The sequence below is a fragment of the Pelophylax lessonae genome (assembly GCF_965119305.1).
Source record: "Pelophylax lessonae genome assembly, chromosome: 1".
Lineage (NCBI taxonomy): Eukaryota > Metazoa > Chordata > Amphibia > Anura > Ranidae > Pelophylax > Pelophylax lessonae.
In genome coordinates, this window is record NC_138768.1 from 151,273,145 (window position 1) to 151,295,379 (window position 22,235).

The following is a 22,235-nucleotide window of genomic DNA, read 5'->3' on the forward strand; positions in this document are numbered from 1 at the left end:
TGTGGCCCAGGTGTGTAAGGCGGCGACTTGGTCGACCGTTCACACTTTCACAAAATTCTACAGAGTAGATGTTCAGGCATCGGCTGATGCTTCCTTTGGCCGCAAGGTTCTTAGTGCGGCTGTTCCCTAGAGCCCTTGTTGCGGGTTCTTTGACTGTTTGGGACTTTTGTTTTTTCCCTGGGTTTTCTTGCTCCTGTTGAGCGAGTGTTTTTGTTCTTATGCCCAACTGGTTTCCTTCCTTTGGTAAGGTTCCTTTCTCTGATGGGGAGACGGCGTTGCCTTGGGCGCGGCTGCGTTCTTCCCACCCCTCATGTTTACACTGCTTTGGGACATCCCATTGGTGATGAATATGAAGGGGCGGCGACTGTCGGAGGACGTAAGAGAAAACGGAATTTTTGTAAAATCTTACCTGTAAAATTCCTTTCTCTGAGTCCTCCGACAGTCGCCGCCCCCGCCCCTCTTTTGGGGTTTTTCATGTACTCTCTACTGCTATTTCACTGAAACTGGTTTGGTTACAGGAAGTGGAGGGTTATGTACTGAGGGGACCACCCCCTGGGGGTGGGGATATGTTAAAAGTCTTTTGTACTAACATATTCTATTGCCTAGCTACTCCTACGGATAAGAGGACATAACCCATTGGTGATGAATATGAAGGGGCGGCGACTGTCGGAGGACTCGGAGAAAGGAATTTTACAGGTAAGATTTTACAAAAATTCCGTTTTTCTGTTTTGTTCATTGACAGACACAGCTCCAGATCTTGACCCTTGGGTTTATGCTGCCCCCTACAGGAGTAGAACACTAGGCTGAAAAAAGGTTTGACTACACCTATAGGGCAGTCCCAGGAGGTATACTCCCACTTCCTGCTATAGGTCTTTAATTTTTCTGCCTAGTCAGGACTAAGGACCTAGTTCCTTGCTGCGATCTCTGTTCCTAGTCTTTTTTTCCTTTTTAAAAGGATTTTTTTCTGTTCCTGTGAGAACTACAATCAATTATGTTCCTGTGAGAACTACAATCAACTGCCGGACTGGGTGATGGGCTGGATATCCTAGATCCCCACGGTCTTCCCAGTCTTGGCAGCGAGCGCAACCTGACCTTAGCTCCGTGCTAGGTTGGCCGCGACATAGCCCCACTGGATGGGGTCCGACCAGCCAGTTAAAAGCCTTGCGAGGACGCATAGCCCTGGTCACGACCTGAGTCGCAGCGCGCCGCGACCTGTGAGGTCGCCCGGCGAAGTAGCGTCACCCCAGTGTGAACGGGGGCTTAAAAGCGAACAAATTGCCTAAAAGGATTAATATACTAGGAAATTGTTATTTTATGATGCGAGCTGGGGAGGGAGAAACCAGTGATCAATGGGTGAGACCTAATCGTTTCGGCCAGGGGTTCAATTAGTAAATTAAATATGGACGGGGACAATGGGCACCCCTGCCTAGTGCCGTTCGAAATCAAGAAGCGTTTGGAAAGGGAACCCAACGTGAAGACCTGCGCCGACGGAGAAGAGTATAGAGCTAAGATGGCGGACAGGATAGGGCCAGAGAAACCAAATTTGCGAAGGGTGGCCGACATGTACCCCCAGTGTACCCTATCAAAAGCCTTTTCGGCATCTAGTGTCAGTAATAGAGCTGGGGATTTGGAAGTCTGAGCAACGTGCACTACATCTATCAACCGCCTGGTGGCATCTGAGGTCTGCCTTCCCGGGGTAAAACCTAGCTGGTCCTTGCCAATCAGTGACGGTAGAGACTTTTGGATTCTCTTTGATAGTATCCTAGCATATATTTTGGCATCTGAGTTCAACAAAGAAATCGGACGGAAGTTGGCCGGGGACACAGGGTCTTTACCAGGTTTGGGAAGTGTTACAATGTGTGCGCCCAAAATATCGGGGGGAAGGGTGGATTCCACCATGGCTTTATTAAACACTTCAGTAAGGGTCGGTCCTACAAGTGTCAAGAATAGGTGATAAAATTCGTTAGGAAGACCATCCGGGCCGGGTGATTTGCCTTTGGGAAGGGAAGCAATATTGGTACGAATCTCATCTATAGTAAAGGGTGAATTAAGTTCTTCTAGCTGGGTTGGCGACAAAGAGGGCAGGTTAATCGACTTCAGGAAGTCCGCTATACACTCCATCGAGGGCTGGGGGTCAGACTGACTGTCCTTCAGATTATAAAGGGCGCTATAGAATTTGGGCGAACTCGTCAGCAATGGCCTGCGGGTGTGTTATTTTGTGTTTAGTTTCGGGATGCAATAGAAAGGGGATCCTGGCCTTGGCCTGTCTACGCTTGACTTGCTGCGCTAGGTGTTTACCCGCCTTATTAGCCTGAGAATAATGTTTGAGCCTCAGGAACCCCAGATGTTTGTCTGACTGCTCCAAGAGCACAAGACGTAGGTCCTGACGGAGGCGAGTTAGTTCAGAGGAGGTGGTCATCAAGGGGTTTTTCTTGTTGTCCGCCTCCAGCACACGTATCCTGTCCAGTAATGTGTTCAACTTTGCAGCCCTCTGTCTCCCGAGCCGCGCGCGCTGCTGAATGCACTGCCCTCGAACAAAGGCCTTATGTGCACCCCCCAGCACCCACGGGTCGGAGACAGAGGGGGCATTGATAGCAAAAAATGCACGTAAACTAGCAGAAATATGAGAGAAACAACCTGGGTCCTGAAGCATGCGGGTGTCACATCTCCACACACCCGGAGGAGCCAGTCTCACGGCTTCCTCGATGGAGAGTGTCACCCCCGCATGGTCGGACCAAGAAATAGTCCCAATCTCAGAGGAGGATGCCTTGCTCAAAAGATACCTATCTAGCAAAAACATATCTAGTCTAGAGTAAGAGGTATGGCTTTTGGCGAAATTAATGAATAGTCCCTCTCTGTGGCATGTTGACACCGCCAAACATCAAACAATTGTTCAGTATGCAAGAAATCTCCCAGTCCCCGTTGGCGGCCTCGGGGGGACGCCGAAGAGTCCAACCCGGGGTCGGCAACAAGGTTAAAGTCCCCACACAACAAAAGATGACCCCGCTGAACCTTGTATACTTGAGCAGGAATCGGATTTGGTGAGTGTTCGGAGCATAAACGTTGACGATGGTCAACGGTAGGCCATTAATGTCACATACAGCGATGATGAAACGACCATTGGGGTCCAAGACTGATGCGTGTAGTGTAAATGCAAGGGAGTTCCGGAAGGCCAGCATGACTCCTCGCTGTTTCACAGAGTCCGATGCTATGAGTATTTGTGAAAAATCCTTATGGGAGCAAGATGGGTGGGATCCAGCACGGAAATGGGTCTCCTGCACCGCCACTATATCGGCTCTAGAGGTTGAAGCCTCCAGCCATAGTGTACGCCGCTTCGCAGGATGGTTGAGACCATTTACATTAATCGACAATAGCTTGATGGTCATTGCTAGGCGGGAGAAAACGGGATGCAGATCCGTCTTGTCTGTGGGACATCAAAAGAGAGCTAGCCAAGTGCGTGCCATAACGAGTCGTGTCAAAACAAAGGTGTAGCGTTGCCAATGCCAAACATGGGGAAGTAGGGGAAACAGAAACTAAGAAAAGAACCGTCTCTGCGGTTCGTGGTCGGGATCAGCCGACTACGAGCATACGGAGGGCCAAGAGGGATCAACTTTTCCCATGGCCGTGGACACTTGTACAGGAAAGTTGAGTCAAGCACTAGAGCCCCTATGAGTAGATGTCAGCCGTGATTGCCTCTTCCGGGACACCAGATTCCATTCGTCTTCCAGTGAGTGCAATGGAGAAGAGGCAGATGGAGAAGGCTGTTGTGGTGGTAAGATCTGCCAGGTCTGCAGAGCCAGGATACCTTCTTCCATGGTACGGATGGTAACCGTGGAGCCTCCATGGGTAACCAGAAGCGTGGCGGGATACCTCCATTTATGAGGTATGGCGTGGTTGCGCAGAGCTTTGGTCACCGTCGCCAGGTTTCGTCGAGCTTGGAGAGTGTGTCTGGAGAGGTCTGGGAGGAGTTGAAGGCCCCCGTAGCCCTCCGGAAGGTTGTTATTTGCCTGGCGGGATGCCACCATGATCTGTTCCTTCATGCGATAAAAATGCACCCGTAGCAAAACGTCTCTAGATACATCATTGGGCAGGAAGGACGGCTTTGGCAACCGGTGAATCCTATCAATAGCCAGGTCTGCTGCGGAGGCCCCAGTTACCAGGGCAGTGAATAAAGTAGTGACATATTCCAGAAGTTGAGGGGTCTGAACCGTCTCAGGGATACCTCTGATCTTGATGTTATTTCTCCTGGAGCGATCCTCCAGGTCTGCCACTTTATTTTTGAGCCATTGGATATCCTCATCATGCGTGTTCACTCTATCCACCACAGCATTGATGCAGGAGGCTTGTTTCCCCATAGCACGTTCACTGGCATCTACTCTGGACCCCAGGGACACCATCTCAGATTTAAACTGGTGCATGCAGGCCTGCATGTCCGCCTGCATGGTGGAGCGGAGGGTGTACATCATGTCCCTCATCACCCCCTCAGATATAGGATTGCTGCTGGAAGGGAGTGCTGCAAAGGGATCAGGGTGGCTGCAGAGACATAGCAGAGGGGGGAACACTGATGTCCATACCTGCTCCCTGGTGGTGCCGTGGAGGCGACTCTCTCCTCTGCCTATTCTTTGCAGGGCTCCTGGAAGAAGGTGAAGGAGGCGACGGGGAGCCAGAGGATTGCCCACTGTCCGGGTTTGCTATCTGGCGAACCGCATGAGCAGCGGATGGGCGCGGATTAAGTTGCTTCAGCTGCTGGGGCTGCTGCTGTGATCCACGGGGGCCGCCATTTTGTTGGAGACCGGCGCTCTGGGAGATCCAGAAACCGGACAGCTTGTTCAGCTGTTCCGGCCCCTTCTTGCGGCGAGCCATCCCCGCGAGTAACTGCTTTCTCCTCCGGTGCTGCGGGCTGTCGATACCGGGCGGTGGGGCTCTACAGATGCGGCGTGTCCAGGGTGGCCTCACGGAGCAGGACTAGAATGCGTCCATCTTCTCCGCCGGAAGCCACGCCCTCCACTAGGAAATTATGTGATCAATAATAGATAAAGTCCATAAACAAGCAAGTAAGAGCTAGTATAGTAATTGAATAGTTATCTGAAGTATGTTCCACATCGAAAGGACCTGTTGAAGACGACTGGTATAGTATAGCTGTCCCTCAAAGGAGATCCGTTGGTGTGGTCATCACAGGTACATACAAAGGTCAGTTGAACAAGAACACTCAACATGTTTCGCATACACGCTTCATCTGGAGCTTACAGTTCAATTCTCTATATAGTAAAACATTAAATTGGCTAGAATGCATAGACATGTGATCATACAACATAAAGCATAATTCCTCCAAGATTCCAGAAACAACACATCACAATAATTTGCTAGAAATATTTGACATAACTTCACAGACTCAGTTGGAGTGGATGCAGGAAGTCGGAACACCTGAGAATGACAAACGTGGGGATCCATGTGGTAAAGACAGCAGAATAACATTCCTAATAGTGAATATACATTATAAATAGACAAGATGGAGTTGATAATCCCCAACATACCTGTATTTTTCTTATAAAATATATAAAGAGAAACAGCAAGAAAGGTGGAGTCAGGAGCCTAATTGGGCGTATGAAGACTGTAAATCATGGGTGATGATTCCTGTCAATGTGGTATTGACAGTTTATAAGTACAGCTCATCGCCTGGATACTCTGTAGGCGTAACAAAAAATGTAGAGGGAGGAAAAAATGAGAAATGATGATAATCTATCCTAATGTTTATGTTGGAATAAGAGAATTCCCACCAACAGTCTCCAACGTAAAGTGTATAGGACCCAAAGTAGCAAAAGGAAAGAGACCGCCAGAAAGACCCCAGAGTGCCCTTCCTTCCCTTCACTATCGAGTTCCCTCTGCGGCCCAACCAAACTCCCCCAGGGCGGCTATGCCTGTTTTTGAGTTTGGTGGTGCCGGGGGGGGGGGGGGGCGTGCAAAACGCGGTTATTGGGGGAGGGGGGATTCTCCTGGTGGGGTTATACATGACCATCTATAATCAATGTCCATGTTTGTGTGGTCCGGCGGCCATTTTCTTGTAGTTTCCTATTGCTATCAACAGCGACCATGTTTTTGATCGCTGCACAGCGTGCAGCCTGGCTCTCTAGCTCTGCATCTGAGGAGGGGGTGGTGAGTCCCTGTGGGTTTTAAACAGCTCCCTCTTTCTGCTGCAGCGGTATTTGGTGGCGCTGGTGCAGTGGTGGGGGGAACTTTTAGCAGCTATTTTTACACTTCTTGCTGGTGGTCTTCGTCCACACAGCCTTGAGTGCTCTGATAGTGAGGATGATTCCTCTTCCACTACGGCTGTGCATGAAAAGGCACTAGTGGATGCACTGATTGTATCAGTGCAGGAAACCTTGAAATTGGAGGAAGCAGCTACTGCTGTGTCTGCTGCGCAGGTGCAATTTGGTACCCGCAGAGCCTCCAAAGCAACAAATGTATTTCCCTTTCCTGCCTATTTCAACAACATTTTCACGAGTCAGTGGGGTTCCCCCAAACGCACTGTCAGAGTTCCTAAGCGATTCGCTAGAAGGTATCCTTTTGAACAGTCCCTGTTAAAGAAACTGACAGTACCACCTGTGGTGGACTCGCAGGTTTCCAGGTTGAATAAAGCCACCCTTCTCCCAGTGGAGGACTCTCCGTCCTTTAAGGACACTTTTGACAAGAGAGCTGAATCTCTGAAATGATACCTTTTTACCATTGCCGGTACCATTCTGCGGCCAATATTTGCCATAACTTTGGTTTCCCAGGCCTTAACGGAAGGGGCTAAGCTCCAGCGTTTGTAAGGGGGACAGCCCCCGCCTGACCTGGCAAGGCTGGCAGACCAGTTGATTCAGTCCGGTTACAGGATCGAGTTCCGGTCCTTGCCTCCGGCAAGGTTCTTTCCTTCCAACCTGCTTTTGGCCCCAGATCACCTACAAGATCTTCTCGGGGTGATACAGGATCTGCTTTCACAGGGGGTCATTGTACAGGTTCCGGAATCGGAACGCTTTCTGGGGATTTATTCAAACCTATTTACTGTTCCCAGGCAAGGTTTATCCAATTCTGGACCTCAAGGCCTTGAACCGCTTGGTGCAGGTTCATAAAATTTGAATGGATTCCATTCGCACAGTAGTGGCATCTCTTCATCAAGTCAATTTCCTGGCCTCTATTGATATCAAGGACACTTACCTTCATATCCCAATATATGTTTGGCATCAGTGTTTCCTTCACTTTGCCATGGGCGAGGAGCACTATCTTTTCGTGGTGTTACCCTTTGGTCTCACCTCAGCTCCTCGGGTGTTCACAAAAGTTTTGGCCCCGGTGTTGGCAATGCTAAGGCAGAAGGGGATTGCGGTACTGGGGTACTTGGATGACCTCCTCCTGCAAGCAGAGTCTGCCAATGCCTTAAAAGGCAGTCTGGATATTTTGGTGCGAACTCTGCAAGAGTTTGGATGGAAACTGAATTTCCAAAAATCTGTTCTGGTCCCGTCTACCAAGCTGAACTATCTGGGCCTGACCCTGGACACGGCCTTAGCCCGGGTGTTTCTTCGGGAGGTGAAACTCCAGAAGTTGCAGGATGCGATATGGGTCCTGTTGTCCAGCTGGCTATCATCTCTCAGGACTTCTAAGTAAGTGCTGGGATTAATGGTCTCCACCTTCGCAGTGGTTCCGTTTAATCAGTTCCATACCAGATCTCTGCAAAAGGACATTCTTGCCAAATGGAACAAGAACCCACAGTCTCTAGACAATGTGATCCTGTTAAGCCAGGGTACGAGGGGATCCTTAATCTGGTGGCTCCGCTCTCCGGCGCTTTAACAGCGATAATCCTTTCTCCCCCCTGTACACGGATGCCAGCCTGTCCGGCTGGGGAGGTGTCTTGGGCACGTATTGTGCTCAGGGGGCTTGGACTCTAAAGGAGTCAAGCCTGCCGAACAATATCCTGGAAATTTGGGCGATCAGGCTTTGTCTGACCCAATGGACGATTCGTCTGCATGGGGGCACGGTAAGTATTCAAACGGACAATGCCACGGCTGTGGCATATGTCAATCATCAACGGGGCACCAAAAGTGTCCTAGCTGCCCGGGAAGTAGCCGGCATTCTAAGGTGGGTGGAACGGTTAGTTACAGCCATCTCTGCTGTGCATTTCCAGGGGTAGAAATTTGGCAGGCAGACTACCTCAGTCGGCAGACGTTGGATCGGGGAGAATGGTCTCTCCACCAGGAGGTGTTTCATCGACTGTCTCCAGTGGGGGACTCCTGATGTGGACTTGGCCTCTCGTCTCAACAGGAAGGCGCAGAGGATTGTAGCAAGGTCTCCAGATCCTCTGACCGACGCCACAGACGCTCTGGTGGCTCCTTGGGGCCAGTATCTTCTGATGTATGCATTTCCCCCGATAACTCTTCTGACAAAACTCCTGCGAATAATCGAGGCAGAAGGGATTCCGGCCATCCTAGTGGCTCCGGACTGGCCTCGCATGTCCTTGTATGCAGACCTAGTACGGCTGGTCGCTGATGTCCCTTAGGGACTCCCTCTCGGAGAAGATCTGTTAGCTCAAGGACCGATCTTCCATCCTGCTTTACAGTCGCTGGCTTTAACGGCTTGACTGTTGAAAGCCAGGTGCTGAAGGATGGAGAGGTATCTGAATCAGTGATTCCTATGCTGTTAAAAGCAAGAAAATCTACTTCTAGGAAGATTTATCATTGAGTCTGGAGCGCGTACAGTGTCTGTCTGTGAGTCTCGGGGGGGGGGGGGGGGCGTCTCCCCCCGTTCCTTTTAGGTGTCTCGTGTTTTGGAGTTTCTCCAAAGTGGTGTAGATCAGAGTTTGGCCTTGGGTACCATCAAAGCCCAGATTTTCGCCCCTGCGATTTTCTTTCAGCGCCTGTTGGCCACGATTTCCTTGATTCACACCTTTGTTTAGGGGGTCCGCCACCTGGCTCCCCTGGTGAGCTCTTTGTTACGTCCGTGGGACCTCAATTTGGTGCTGTCGGCTCTTCAAAAACCACCTTTTGAAAATATTTGGGGTTTCTCTGCTTACTCTGTCACAGAAGGTAGCCTTCTTGGTGGCTATTACTTCTGTGTGCAGGGTGTCGGAGTTGGCTGTGTTGTCTTGCCGTTCACCCTATCTGGTGGTTCACAGTTACAAAGTGGTGCTTCATCCCTGCCAGTCGTTCCTTCCCAAAGTCATCTCTGATTTACATTTAAATAGACATTGTGTTGCCTTCCTTGTGTCCTAATCCTCCTAAAGAGATTTCCTTACATTCTTTGGATGTGGTTCGGGCAGTCAGGGTGTACCTGGCAACGACTGGGTCGTTACGAAAATGGGATTCTCTTTTTGTCCTTACGGATGTACCCTGTAAGGGGCTGGCCTGGTCTGCTGCGACCATTTCTAGATGGATCAGGCAGACGATGGTGCAGGCCTATTTCATTAGGGTCAGGATCCTCCTTTCCCTGTAAAAGTGCATTCTATGAGGGAGCTTAGTGCCTCTTAGGCCTTCCGTCATCAGGCGTCTGTAGTGCAGGTTTGCCAGGCACCTGGTCGTCCGTGCACACTTTCACATAAGGGGGATGTGTTGGTGTCTGCAGATGCTTCTTTTGGCCGCAAGGTTTTGCAGGCCGCTGTTGGAGAGGATTAGTCCTCTTTGAGGGTGTTTTTTGCTTTTGTCGGGTGAGCGCAGTTGTTCCTTCATGATTTACCTGGTTGGCTATATTTAGCCTCGGAAGTGTTTTCTTGCAGTGTTCTTCCCACCCCTCATGTTGACATTGCTTTGGTATTTGCCAAGGGTCAAAAAGATCTGGAGCTGTGTCCGTCAATGAACAAAAGGGATAACTGGATTTCTCTTTCATTGACTGACACAGCAACATATCTTAGTCGAATGGGTTATGCTGCACTTCCTAGGAGTAGGACACTAGGCAGGAAAGGGTTAACAAAGTTAACTACACCCATGGGGCAGTCCCCGGTGGTATATTCACACTTCCTGCTCTAGGATTCATTTTTTTTTTTTCTGCCTAGTCAGGAGTAAGGACCTAGCTCCTTGCTGGGATCTCTCTGGTCCTGGCATTTTTTCTTCTTTAAACTGAATTTTTTTCTTTTATTATTTTCTGTTCCTGTGAGAACTACAGTCAACTGCTGGACTGGATATTCTAGACCCTTAAGGTCTCCCATTCTGGCCAGGGAGCGCACGCAGGCCTCAGCTCCGTGCTAGGTCGGCCACGACATACTCCCTCTGGACGGGGACTGGCCTGCAAGTGAAACGGTTCGCGAGGATGCACACAATGGCCCCGGCCTACCTCTAGCCCGCAACACCCCCCATTCCAAGATGGGGAGGTGGTTTGCTCAGAGTGCTGCCCACCCAGTTCCATTGTGTGGTAAGTACTTTTCCCCTCTCTCCCTTTGTGGTCCTTCGGTGTGGAAGTGGGCCCCTCCTTTTGGATGCTCAGGCCCCCGGGTTCCCTTCCATTCCCCCCCCACCCCTCTTAACAGTCACGGTGGTATTTTGGCCCCAAGCCACCCACATGTCCCTCCACCCTTCCTGGGTGAGGTAAGAGTTGGCTTTGCCACTTGCTCCAGTAAGGGGGTGGATGTGGTTGGTGCTGACCGGGCTGTCCAGATCGCACACGGGGGCCTTTGAGAAAGTTCCCGGCCCCCTGTGGGTTAGTGACTGGGGCAGGGATGTTCTTTGGGCTCCTTGCGGTGGTGATAGGCTAGGGGAGGGGAGCAGATGTCTTATCGTGGCTGGATCGGGCCGAAAATTTAGTCTGCGGCTTTGCGGCCTACTAGCGACTATCCAAGGGCCTGACCGAGCTGAGCGGATGGTAGTGCCGACAGCTGTGCGCCTCATGTGGCCGCATTGGCTGTCTGAGCGACTGACCAAGCTGTCGGAGCGACTGCCCGGGCTGTCCGAGCTCCTAACCGAGCTGTTGATCAAACTGACAGAGCTGCCAACGGACTCTCGTCCGGATTGGGCCCCAAATTAAGGCTGCGGCTTTGCGGCCTACACACGGCTAGCTGTCCGAATTCCTGGCCAAGCTGTTCGAGCTGCTGACTAGGGTGATAAAGCAGTGGATGGGCGTCCCTCCCCCCCTCGCCTCGCCACAGGGGGGTGGACATATGGATTGCCTGGCGCCCACCTCGATCTGCGAGGGCTTCACATTTTTCTTTTGAGAAAAGTGAAGCAGCCATTATTGAGTGGGGGTACTCTGCCTGCTTACTCCGCGTCATGGTGGGCCCTCTCTTCCCCTTTCTAGGGGGCTATGTCCTTTATGATGGGCGGCCCTTAGGTCTAATAGGTTTTCCTGTTGCGGAACTGTGGTCGGCGACCTCCTCTGCTTGTTATGTTCTCAAGGTGACCCGCAGATCTCCTAAAGCGGCAAAGATATTCCCTTTTCCTGCCTACTGTGACAAAATTGTAGCGAGTCAGTGGAGTTGTTCTAAACGCAATATGGCGCTGTCTGAGTGTTTCGATAAATGGTATCCTTTGAAGAGTCTCTGAGTATGTGCCCAGTCCCACCTGTGGTGGACTCTCAGATTTACAGGCTGAATAATTCTGTCCTATTTCCGGTGGAGGAGTCTCTGGTTTAAAAGATCCTTTTGACGGGAGAGCCGAGACTTTTATCCGTCACATGTCTTCTGTGGCCGCTTCGGTCCTTTGGCCGGTGTTACCCAGTGCATGGTGTCCCTGACTTTCCCGAGTGGGTAAGCTTTTGCGCCAGGGTCTGGAGGGGGGAACAGATTCCTCGTGGTTTTGCAGAGTTGGTGGACTAGTTGGTCGAGGGGTTGCAGTTAGTCTGTGATGCCTCTCTGTATAACACCCCCTTAATCTCTGAGATGTCTGTGACAATGATCCTTCGGCGCACGATATGGCTAAAATGCTGGTCTGCGGACCAAACGTTCCAGATGGCCTTATGTGATCTTCACTTGATGGGGAATCGTCTGTTTGGAGCCTTCCTGGAAGGAGAGGGCCTGGTCTAGTATGCCGATGGGGCCTTTCAGACCTGCAGACAAACACCCCTTGGGCCTGAAGGGGCGCTCTCACCCGTATCTGGGGTGGGGGAGGACGTCTTCGCCTTTTTCCAGACCCGTGGATCTCCCTGATTCAAGACAAGTGGGTCCACGAGCTGTTTCGGTCTTCTCCTCCAGAGAGGTTCTTTCCTTCCAACCTGCCTTTTTTCCCAGACTGCCTGCAAGGTCTTTTCGTGGCAGTGCAAGCTTAACTACTATGAAGGGTGATTGTTCCAGTCTCCGAATCAGAACGTTTGTTTCATGTTTGCAGGTCCCAGGAGCCTACAGCCACACCATCTTGAATGTGCCCAATCTCGTCTGATCTCAGAAGCTAAACAGGGTCGAGCCTGGTTAGTACCTGGATGGGAGACCGCCTGGGAATACCAGGTGCTGTAGACTTAAAGCGGTAGTATCCCCTGAGAAAAAAAAAGACAATGGCATAATGTGCTAGTATGCATCGCATACTAGCACATTATGAAATGCTGTAGAACGAAGCCCCTCACACGGTCGCTGGGACACCGCTGAGGGAGCTGTCATGTTCCCTCTGCGTCTCTTCCGGGTTCGGCGGCTCCGGCGCTGTGAGTGGCCGAAGCCGTGATGTCACTCCCACGCATGCCTTTAGAGCGCATGCGCCGCTTGTGTCAGTGGGTGCATGCAAGGTGAATATCTCCTAAACCATGCAGGTTTAGGAGATATTAATTTTACCTACAGGTAAGCCTTATTATAGGCTTACCTGTAGGTAAAAGTTAAAAAGCTGAGTATACTACCGCTTTAAAGAGGTACGTCCAATTTTGGACCTCAAGCTTTGAACCACCTTGTGCGGGTACAGATGTTTCAAATGAAGTCTATTCATGGGATAGTGGCATCCCTACATCAGCGGGATCTTCTGGCCTCTATCGCTATTAAGGACGCTTACCTTCATATTCCAAGATATGTCGGTCTTCCGTGATTTCTCCACTTGTCATGGGCGAGGAGCATTATCAAGAGGTCTCACCTCTACCCCTCTGGTTTTTCGCTAGTGGCCCTGGTGTTGGCATTATTGTGCCAGCAGGGGATTGCGATACTGGAGTAACTGGAGTCTCTGACTGCTCTGAAGGACAACCGGGCGATTACTGTGGGGACTCTGCAGGAGGTGGTTGGAAATTAAATTTCCAGGTATTGGTTCTGGTTCCGTCCATCTAGTTAGACTATCTGGGTCTAGTCTGGACTCGGCCTCATCCAGGGTGTTCCTCACATGGGACGAGTTCCAAACTCTGTCCACACGAGACGTCTGCAAGGGAGATTCTTGTCATGTGGAGCAAGAATCCAGTGTCTAGACACTCCGATACTGTTGAGCCAGGGCACGAAAGGGTCCCTGACATGGTGGCTTTGCTCTCTGACGTGTCGGCAGGTAAATCTTTCTTCCCCTGTACGGGGAAGGTGGTCACCATGGATGCCAGCCTGTCCGAGTTGGGTGGCCTTTTTTTGGCACGGTTTGTGCTGGGGGGGGGGGGGGCCTCTGGAAGAATCCAGACTACCGATCGATATATTGGTCACTTCTTCTGGAGGTGTTTCTTCAGTTGTGTCTCTGGTGGGATACTCCTGAAGTGGTCCTGTTGGCCTCTCGTTTCAATAGAAAGATGCTTGGGTTTGTGGCACGGTCTTGGGATCCTCTGGCCGACACCACAGTCACACTGGTGGCTCTTTTGGGACCAGTATCGTCTGAGATACGTCTTTCCTCTTCTAGGATTTCTGCCAAGACTCCTGCGTAGACTCGAGGCAAAAGGGATTACGGCCATCCTGGTGGCTCCAGACTGGCCTAGCCGGTTTTGGTACGCAGTTCTGATACAGTTGGTCGCCTATGCTCCTTGGAGTCTTTCTTTTAGAAGAGATCTGTTGGCTCAAGTGCCAATCTTCCATCTTGCCTTACGGTCGCTGTTTTTTACGGCTTGGCTGTTGAAAGCCAGGTGTTGAAGGCTAGAGGGTGGTCTGAATCTGTGATTCCCACGCTGCTTTAAGCTAGTAAATCTAGTTCTAAGTAGTTTTACCATCACCTTTGAGAGCGTACTTTGCGGATGTGAATCTCTTGGGGTTCACCCCTGCTTCTTTTCTGTGACTCGGATTTTGGCCTCCCCCCAACGAGGTGTGGAGCAGCGTCTGGCCTTGGGTACAACCGTGGGCCAGGTTCAGCCTTGGCAGTTTCTTTCATCATCCTTTGGCTACATTTTTCTGGGATTGGCGCCTTTGTTCGAGGGGTTCGCCACTTGGCTTCCCCAGTGCCTTTCCATTGCCCTTGTGGGATCTCCTCTGGGTGCTGTCGGTTCTTCATTAACCGCTGTTGGAAAATATTAACGAGATTCCCCTGCTTACATGTCCCAGAAGGTGGTCTTTTTCCTATGCATGTAGGATGTCGGAGCTGGCGGCTTTTCTTGTCCTCCTTACTTGGTGATTCATGGAGATAAAGTGGTGCCCCGGCCCTGCCAGTCGTTCTTTCCAAAAGTCATCTGGTTTTCATTTAAATAGGGCATGTGTCACCTTCCTTGTGTCTTAGCCTAAGCACCCTAAAGAGCTTTACTTACTCTTTAGATGTGGCTCTGGCAATGAGGGTGTACCTGGCGACGATTGAGTCATTCCAAAAATCAGATTCCCCATTTGTCCTTATGGATGGATTCTGTTAGGGGCTGGCCGCATCTGCTGCAACCATTTCCAAATGGATAGGCAGAGGGTGGTGCACGCCTTTTCCATTAAGGGTCAGGATCCTCCTTCCCTGTTATGGAGCATTTTATATGGGCGCTTAGTGCCTCCTGGGACTTTCATCATCAGGCGGCAGTGGTGCAGGTTTGCAAGGCGGCCACCTGGTCAACCGCACACATTTTCATAATATTTTTTTAAGGTGGATGTGTTGGCATCTGCGGATGCCTCCTTTTGGCTGCAAGGGTTTGCAGGCCACTGTTGGAGAGGATTAGTCCTTTTTGAGGGTGTACTTTTTTGTCAGGTGAGCTCCAGTTGCTCCTGGTTGAGCTCCTGGGTTACCTGGTTGGCTATGTTTATCCCTGTTTGGAATTGTTTCTTGAGTTTTTCCCACCGCTCATGCTGCTACTGCTTTGGGACATCCCATTTGACTAATGAAGATATGTCGTTGTGCCCGTCAATGAACGAAAGAGAAAACTGGATTTTTGTCCTACTGTAAAATCCTTCATTGACGGACACGGCACCCACCCCTCTGTGGAGTTTGGTTATATATTCTTCCGACACTGCTTGTTACTAAACTGAATCCTAGAGCAGGAAGTGGGAGTATACCACCTGGGACTGCCCCATGGGTGTAGTTAAAGTTCTGTTAACTATGTTAACCCTTTTCCGCCTAGTGTCCTACTCCTAGGAAGCGCAGCATAACCCATTCGGGACGTTAGAAAAAACGTCCTGCAAAGCTATTTCTGACGCCGGGAAAAAGCAGCTGTTAAATGTGCTTTCAGTAGCTTTTTCCATTTGCGTTATTGCACGTTTAGCCACGTTGCTTTTACCACCGTTTTTCTGCCTCCATTCAAAATCAATGGTTCCCTATGGGAGCCTATTGATTTGAACAGAAGTCGCACCGCAAGTCGGATCCGACTTGCGGCGCGACCTGCACTGTGAGAATCTTGAGGGGGAACTCCACGCTAAAAATGGGGAAAAAAACTGCGTGGGGGTCCCCCCCCAGGTTCCAAACCAGGCCCTTCGGGTCCGGTATGGAATTTGAGGGTAGCCCCACCCCGAAAAAACGGCGTGGGGTCCCCCCCCAAAATCCATACCAAACCCTTATCCGAGCATGCAGCCCGGCAGGCCAGGAAAAGGGAGGGGACGAGCGAGCGGCCCCACCCCCCCTGGACCACACCAGGCCACATGCCCTCAACATGGGGGGAGTGTTGGTGCTTTGGGGCAGGGGGAGCTCTGCACCCCCACCTCAAAGCACCTTGCCCCCATGTTGATGAGGACAAGGGCCTAATCCCCACAACCCTGGCCGGTGGTTGTGGGGGTCTGCGGGCAGGGGGCTCATCGGAATCTGGAAGCCCCCTTTAACAAGGGGGCCCCCAAGATCCCGGACCCCCTCCCTATGTGAATGGGTATGGGGTACACTGTACCCCTACTCATTCACCACATAAAAGGCAGTGTATGGAAATAACAACAGGAGACGTTTTGGAAAGTTTATTAAAAATCTTCATCCGGCTCTTCGTCTTCTCCTCTCCGGGGTCTTCTGCTCTTTTGCTGTCCGCTCCTCTCCGGGGTCTTCTGCTCTTTTGCTGTCCGCCCATCTGCTGTCCTCTCTTCTTTTCTTCTCCTCTCCGGTCTTCTGCTCTTTTGCTGTCGGCTCTTCTTCCTCCGGTCCTCCTCCGACGTCTCCGGTGATTATGCTGGTCTCCGGTCTCTGCAGCTTATTATATAGCCATTAGGGGCGTGGCCCCCGATGACGTCATCGGGAGGCCCCGCCCCCTCATGTCACAGGTGACTTCATCTGTGACATAAGGGGGCGGGGCCTCCCGATGACGCCACCGAGCGTCAATATATTTTAATATATTTAAAATGAGAGATTTGGAGTAGTTTACCTTTTATAAAAGGATACTGCACTGAAAAATGTAGTGTATCGTGGATGTGCGGGAGCGTTGTTAGGGGATCGGTCAACATGAGAATATCATCTGCGAAAAGGTTGATATGCGTGCTGCTCCCGAATTTGAAACCTGAAATTTGTTGGTGGGAACGGATTCTTTCCGCTAGAGGTTCTATTACTAGAGTGAAAATTGTTGGTGATAATGGGAAACCTTGTCTTGTGCCATTGTTAATCACGAAGGGTCTTGAAAGTAGACCGTTGGCATACACCTGGGCCGATGGGGAGGAATATAGTGCCAGAATTGCTGTGAGGATTGTGCCGTGGAATCCGAAGGTTTTTAGAACCTCGGTCATGTATCCCTAGTGGATTCTATCGAATGCCTTCTCTGCATCTATTGAGAGACGCAGAGAAGGCGCTCGACTGTGTTTCGCATAGTGCATCACGTTTATAATCCGCCTGGTAGCGTCAGATGTTTGTCTGCCAGTGATCCCATTGTTTTAGGAAAGGGAGTATTTTTTCCAGTCTCTTGGCTAGTGCTTTAGCGTATATCTTCACGTCCACATTGAAGAGGGAGATAGGTCTAAAGTTAGCCGGACAGTCTGGACTTTTCCCTGGTTTGGGAATGGTCACTATGTGGACTCCCAGCATTTCTTGCAGGAAGCTTTGACGATTTGCAGCTATGTTAAACATATGAGCCATATGAGCCATGTGAGTGACGAGGGTAGGGGAAACGGTTTAATAGTATTCGGCTGTGAAGCTGTCTGGGCCATGGGATTTACCACACGGTAGTGATTAAATTATCTTGAGAACTTCGTCTGGGGAGAAAGGTTGATTTAGTTCCTCCAGGTGTTTTTCGGTTAGGGAGGGGATTTTGAGGCCGGTTAGGAATTTGGTTATATCTTCCTGAGAGGGTTGAACAGTTGTAGTATCGTTTTTTATATAGTAGAGCACTTCATAGAAGGTAGCGAAAGCGTCTGCGATTATGTTGTGGATTTGTTAATTTAGTCTTGTGGATCGGGTGGAATATATGCTGGGTTTTTGATTTAGTCCTACGGGCCTTAAGACGGGAGGCTAGGAATTTTCCAGCTTTGTTATGCTGGGAGTAGTATTGGAGTTTGAGGTAGTTTAGTAGTTTAGCGTGTTTTTCTAAGAGCAGGGAGCGAAGCTGTGTACGTAGGGTGTGGAGTTTTGGTGGAATGGTTGGGTCGGGATGCCGTTTGTTTCATGTCTCTAGGGTTTGGAGGGTGCTCAAGGTGTCTTGAAATTTCTTATCATAGTTTCTTTACGCCTTAGCTCACAGTTGTATCAAGAGCCCTCTCATAAATGCTTTATGAGCGTTCCAAAGTGAAAAAATATCAGTGTTGGAAGTGTCATTCTCTTTAAAGTAGATAGTAAGATGTGTTTTAAGCTCCTTACCAGTATAGCTGTCTTTAATCAGTTTGTGGTTGCAGCGCCAGATTCGGAATGTTGGGCCTGGGGGTTGTTCTTCAATCGGGGAGAAGCTCTATGCCGCCTTTGGGATGTAGAGTCAAGGTCGGGGTCTAGGATGGAGTTCACATCTCCACATATCAATAGGTTACCACATTTGTGGCGTAAAATACATTTAAATAGTTTGCGAAAGAACTTAGCTTGTTTCGTATTAGATTGGAGTCAATTGTACATACCAATATTACATACCTGCCCCCATCATCGATTACCGATATAGGGAGAGAAAATGTTATAGTTTCGTATGGCTATGAGGACACCACGATTCTTGGATGTGAATTCAGATGAAAAAGTGTGTGGAAAGTCCTTATGTTGGTATTTCGGAGTTGCGCCAGTTTTAAAGTGTGTCTCTTGGGCAATAACTGTCCACGTCGTTCTTCTTTGCTCCTTTCCATAGAGCTAGTCTCTTGGCTGGGTGGTTGAGGCCACGGGCGTTCACTGAAAGCAGTTTAAACGGCATGTCGTTGAAAAAGGGGATGAGTATGGGAGTCGATGTTCCATTTCCAGATGGCTAGACTCGTGAAAGAGGAACTGTATGTTACATGCAGTTCAATACCAAGTGGTGTGTAGAGATCTTTGGTTGATGGGGAGATACAGGCGAGGGAACAGGAGATGGTAGGTCCGAGAGTTTCAAAAGGTTGTGTCCATTTCCCAGCAGATGGTGGGGAGGTAGGAGTGCCTTTGGGAACTGTAAGGGAGCCTTGTGAAGGTAGAGAGAGATTAAGCAGCAAGGGAGCGGAGGAGAAGAGCAGGAGGTTTAAAAAGAGTTCAAAAACATGAACCATAATTGCAGAATGCCTGCTAAGAATTCCTGGGGGGGTATTGGAGCAAGTTTGATCCGGTTAGTGAGATGGAGGTATTTCTCCAGAGAGTCAACAGCCTCTGAACAAGGTTGGTTCGAATCGGGGTCTATTGCTCACCTTCACTTGTGGTGATCTCTGCGTCTATCCCTGGTGGGATTTCTATCTCTTTGTGGGCAAGCACCCTGGTGATGTGAGGCAGCCGTAGGGGGATCCGCTGGGATGATCTTCCAGTCGGTTAGAAGTCGGCGGCCTTCTTCGAGGGAGGTTATGATGGAGGTCGATACATCTTTTGTTATCTTTAGCGTTGCAGGGTATTTCCATTGGTAGCTTATGTTGTGGTTTCTCAAGGCCTTAGTTACTGAGGTTTTTCCTTTTCTGTAGGGTGTAAGCAGAAAGATCTGGTAGGACTTGCAGAGATGAAGCTTGTTCGGGTAGTTGGTCTTTCTTCCTGAATGCTGCTAGAATTGTTTCTTTAGCCTGATAGTAATGTAATTTCATTAAGACGTCCCTAGGGGTCTCTTGGGGCAGAAAAGAAGGTTTTGGGATACGATGAATCCTGTCGATTGTTAGGTCATTCGGGTTGAGCGCAGGAGCCACTGCTTGAAATAAGTCTTTAACGCAGTGTGGAAGTTGTGAAGCGTGTACTGTTTCAGGAATGCCCCTTAATTTAAAGTTGCTGCGTCCTGAACGATCTTCAAGGTCTGTAACTTTAGATTTAAGCCACGCTATTTCTTCAGAGTGGGAGTAGTGCGTGTCAACCACGTTATTATAGGAATTCATGCAAATTCTAACAGATTCTTCCAAGTCATTCACCCTGTGGCCTAGTTCTTGTATGTCAGCTTTGCAAGTTTAAAAACAAGTGAACATATCTGCCTGTAGAGAGGAGCGAAGAGAGAGGAGCATATCTTTCATAATTATATCAGACATGTGTTGTCCCACTGTGGGGAAAGATGTAATAGGGTCTTCCTGTGGGTTCGGTTCCTGTGGGCCGTTTGTGTCCATGCAAGGTTGTGCAGCATCTTCCCGCCTAGATTCTGTTCTCGGCCTTGATTTCGCAGGGCTACTTGTACTGGGACAAGGTGGGGTGGGGTTTTCTTCATGTTCCCTGACCCCATCATTCCCTGCTGTTGCTGGATCAAACACAAAAGTCGGTGCTGCTAGAGGGCCGCCACCTGTGTGGGGTAGCTGTCTCCCGCTTCCAGCTTGATGGAGTCCTCTGCGGGCGGGGGGTGAAGAACCCCGATAGTTTTTGGAGCTTATGGTCTTCCCTGGTGCGGCGGGACATTGTAGGTTTATGGGGTGGGTGAGGTATACCTCCTTGCCTGCTTACCCAGCCCGCCGATGCCGGTCACTGTAGGCGCGGGGGGTGCGATGGCGGCGTTCCCGGAGTAGGTCCCGCTGCGGGTAGATCCGGTCTGCCGAATGGGAAATATCGGTGATATTATGTGCTCTGAGGGATGTTCTATCGGTAGGGATGTGTCTGTTGGGTATCCTGGCTTGAGCTGCGCGGATGGCTGCAGATTAAAACTCCAGTGGCCTGGAGCTCATAGACAAAGCCACTAGTGTGGCTGACGTCCGGTCACGCCCACCAGCACCCGCACCTCTATTGAGTTGGGTTATATGTTCTTCTGACACTGCTTTTTACAAAACTGAATACCTATAGCAGGAAGTTGGGAGTGTACCTCCTGGGACTGCCCTATAGGCGTAGTAAAACTTTTTTCCACCTAGTGTCCTTCTCCTGTAGGGGGCAGCATAAACCAAAGGGTCAAGATGATCTGGAGCTGTGCCCATCAATGAACATCAGAGAAAAGGATTTTACAGTAAGACAAAAGTCCAGTTTTTTAAGTTTATGATCAAACTAAGATTGTAATGGAAATATTTTTTGTAGGTTATTGTGAATGTTTTGACACCTAAAGTCTCCTCCTGGTTTTTTTTTTTTCATTATTTGTAATAGTAGTATATGGTATACACATGGGATGTGGTTCCACTAAATGTGGACCGCTACTAGTTAATCCCTTGTTCAGAATATGTAAAAACTTTGTATAGCCTGGACACAGGTTCAGTTTAAAGTAGAACTACAGGCAAATCTTTTTTTTTTCTGTAGGGAGAGTTATAGCCTGAGATTTTTTTTTTTTCCATTTGTCCCATTGCGGAGTTTTCCCTTCACTTCCTGTCCCATAGCCAAACAGGAAGCGAGAGGAAATCCCTGCAAGATAACAGAATTTCTTGGGGACCCCCAAGTCACCAAGACACCCCATTGGAAGATTTCCTATCTGTTACTTTTCTGGGGAGAAACCAAAGTTTGGTATTTTCTTTTACTTTAACTTTCAATGACAATGGTAAACGGGACAAACAGAGTAAATCTCCTTAACTTGAGGCACAGACCGCAATAAAAACTGACAAGCGTTCAAATACCTTTGCACTCTATCCAAAACGAATTGAGTTTTACCTTTAGTTATACTTTAAGTATTGCTGCTAATAGCTTTTTTTTTCCACAAATAATTCAAATCAGTTCTAACCTAGCATTGTTATAGTTCAGTGTGAGAAATGTATGATTTTACTACTTTATAATTTTAGATGAAGCTACAACTCTGTTCCGTGCCACAACTTTGGCAAGCACACTCATGGAGCAATACATGAAAGCTACTGCAACTCCATTTGTTCATCATGCTCTCAAAGACACCATTTTAAAAATAATGGAAAGCAAACAGTCTTGTGAGGTAAGTAAATGTATACCAATAAGAAACAGCTTGGGGTTATGCACAGATAAATGAAGCTTCATTTGCAGGCTATGTCACAGCTCAGCAGCTGTCTGCTCTTAAAAGGCTTCTAAAAATGTTATGTGCCATTGCAAAGGATTTTTATATTTGGGTGCTCCAGCTTCCATAAAAAACATACCGTTTCCATGTAACACCTTAGGTTGCAAGAACTGACTTAGGTGGTCTGTATCCTCTACAAAATGTGTCTATCAAATTAAGTGGCATTCTCCAATAGAAGGCTGTGTAGCAAGATATCTGTTATTGGCAAATGTTTTTTGTTCTGGTAAGCGCCTAAAAGCTTGCATATTCTTTTAAATACTATCAATAGCTTTGTATAGCTAACTTGTTTGGTTTTGTTATCCTTTAATAGTAAGCTGTTCTTGGAAACCAGGTTTGTATTTCTGAATTCTGAAGGATTTTAATCTGTGTTTTGCAGCAATGTTTCCAGTGTTGAGAATGGCAAGAAGACTCAGTAAAGAAAATGGATTTTTGTAAAATCTTACCGTAAAATCCTTTTCTCTTAAGCTCATTGACAGACGTAGTCCTCGTTGATTACTAACAACTCGGGTTATGCTGCCCTCTACAGGAGTAGGACTAGACAGGAAAGAAAACATTCTGGCCAC

General features: G+C 49.1%; 1 protein-coding gene across 4 annotated transcripts in view; it reads left to right on the forward strand.

Moving 5' to 3' along the window:
• RASA1 (RAS p21 protein activator 1) overlaps positions 1–22,235 on the forward strand; it is a 371,358-nt gene that overhangs the window by 232,886 nt on the left and 116,237 nt on the right. For all 4 annotated transcript variants that reach the window (XM_082265664.1, XM_082265665.1, XM_082265666.1 and 1 more), the window contains exon 18: positions 21,431–21,573. In XM_082265664.1, coding sequence (XP_082121790.1) covers positions 21,431–21,573 — 143 coding nt within the window. The remainder of the gene's footprint in view (positions 1–21,430; positions 21,574–22,235) is intronic.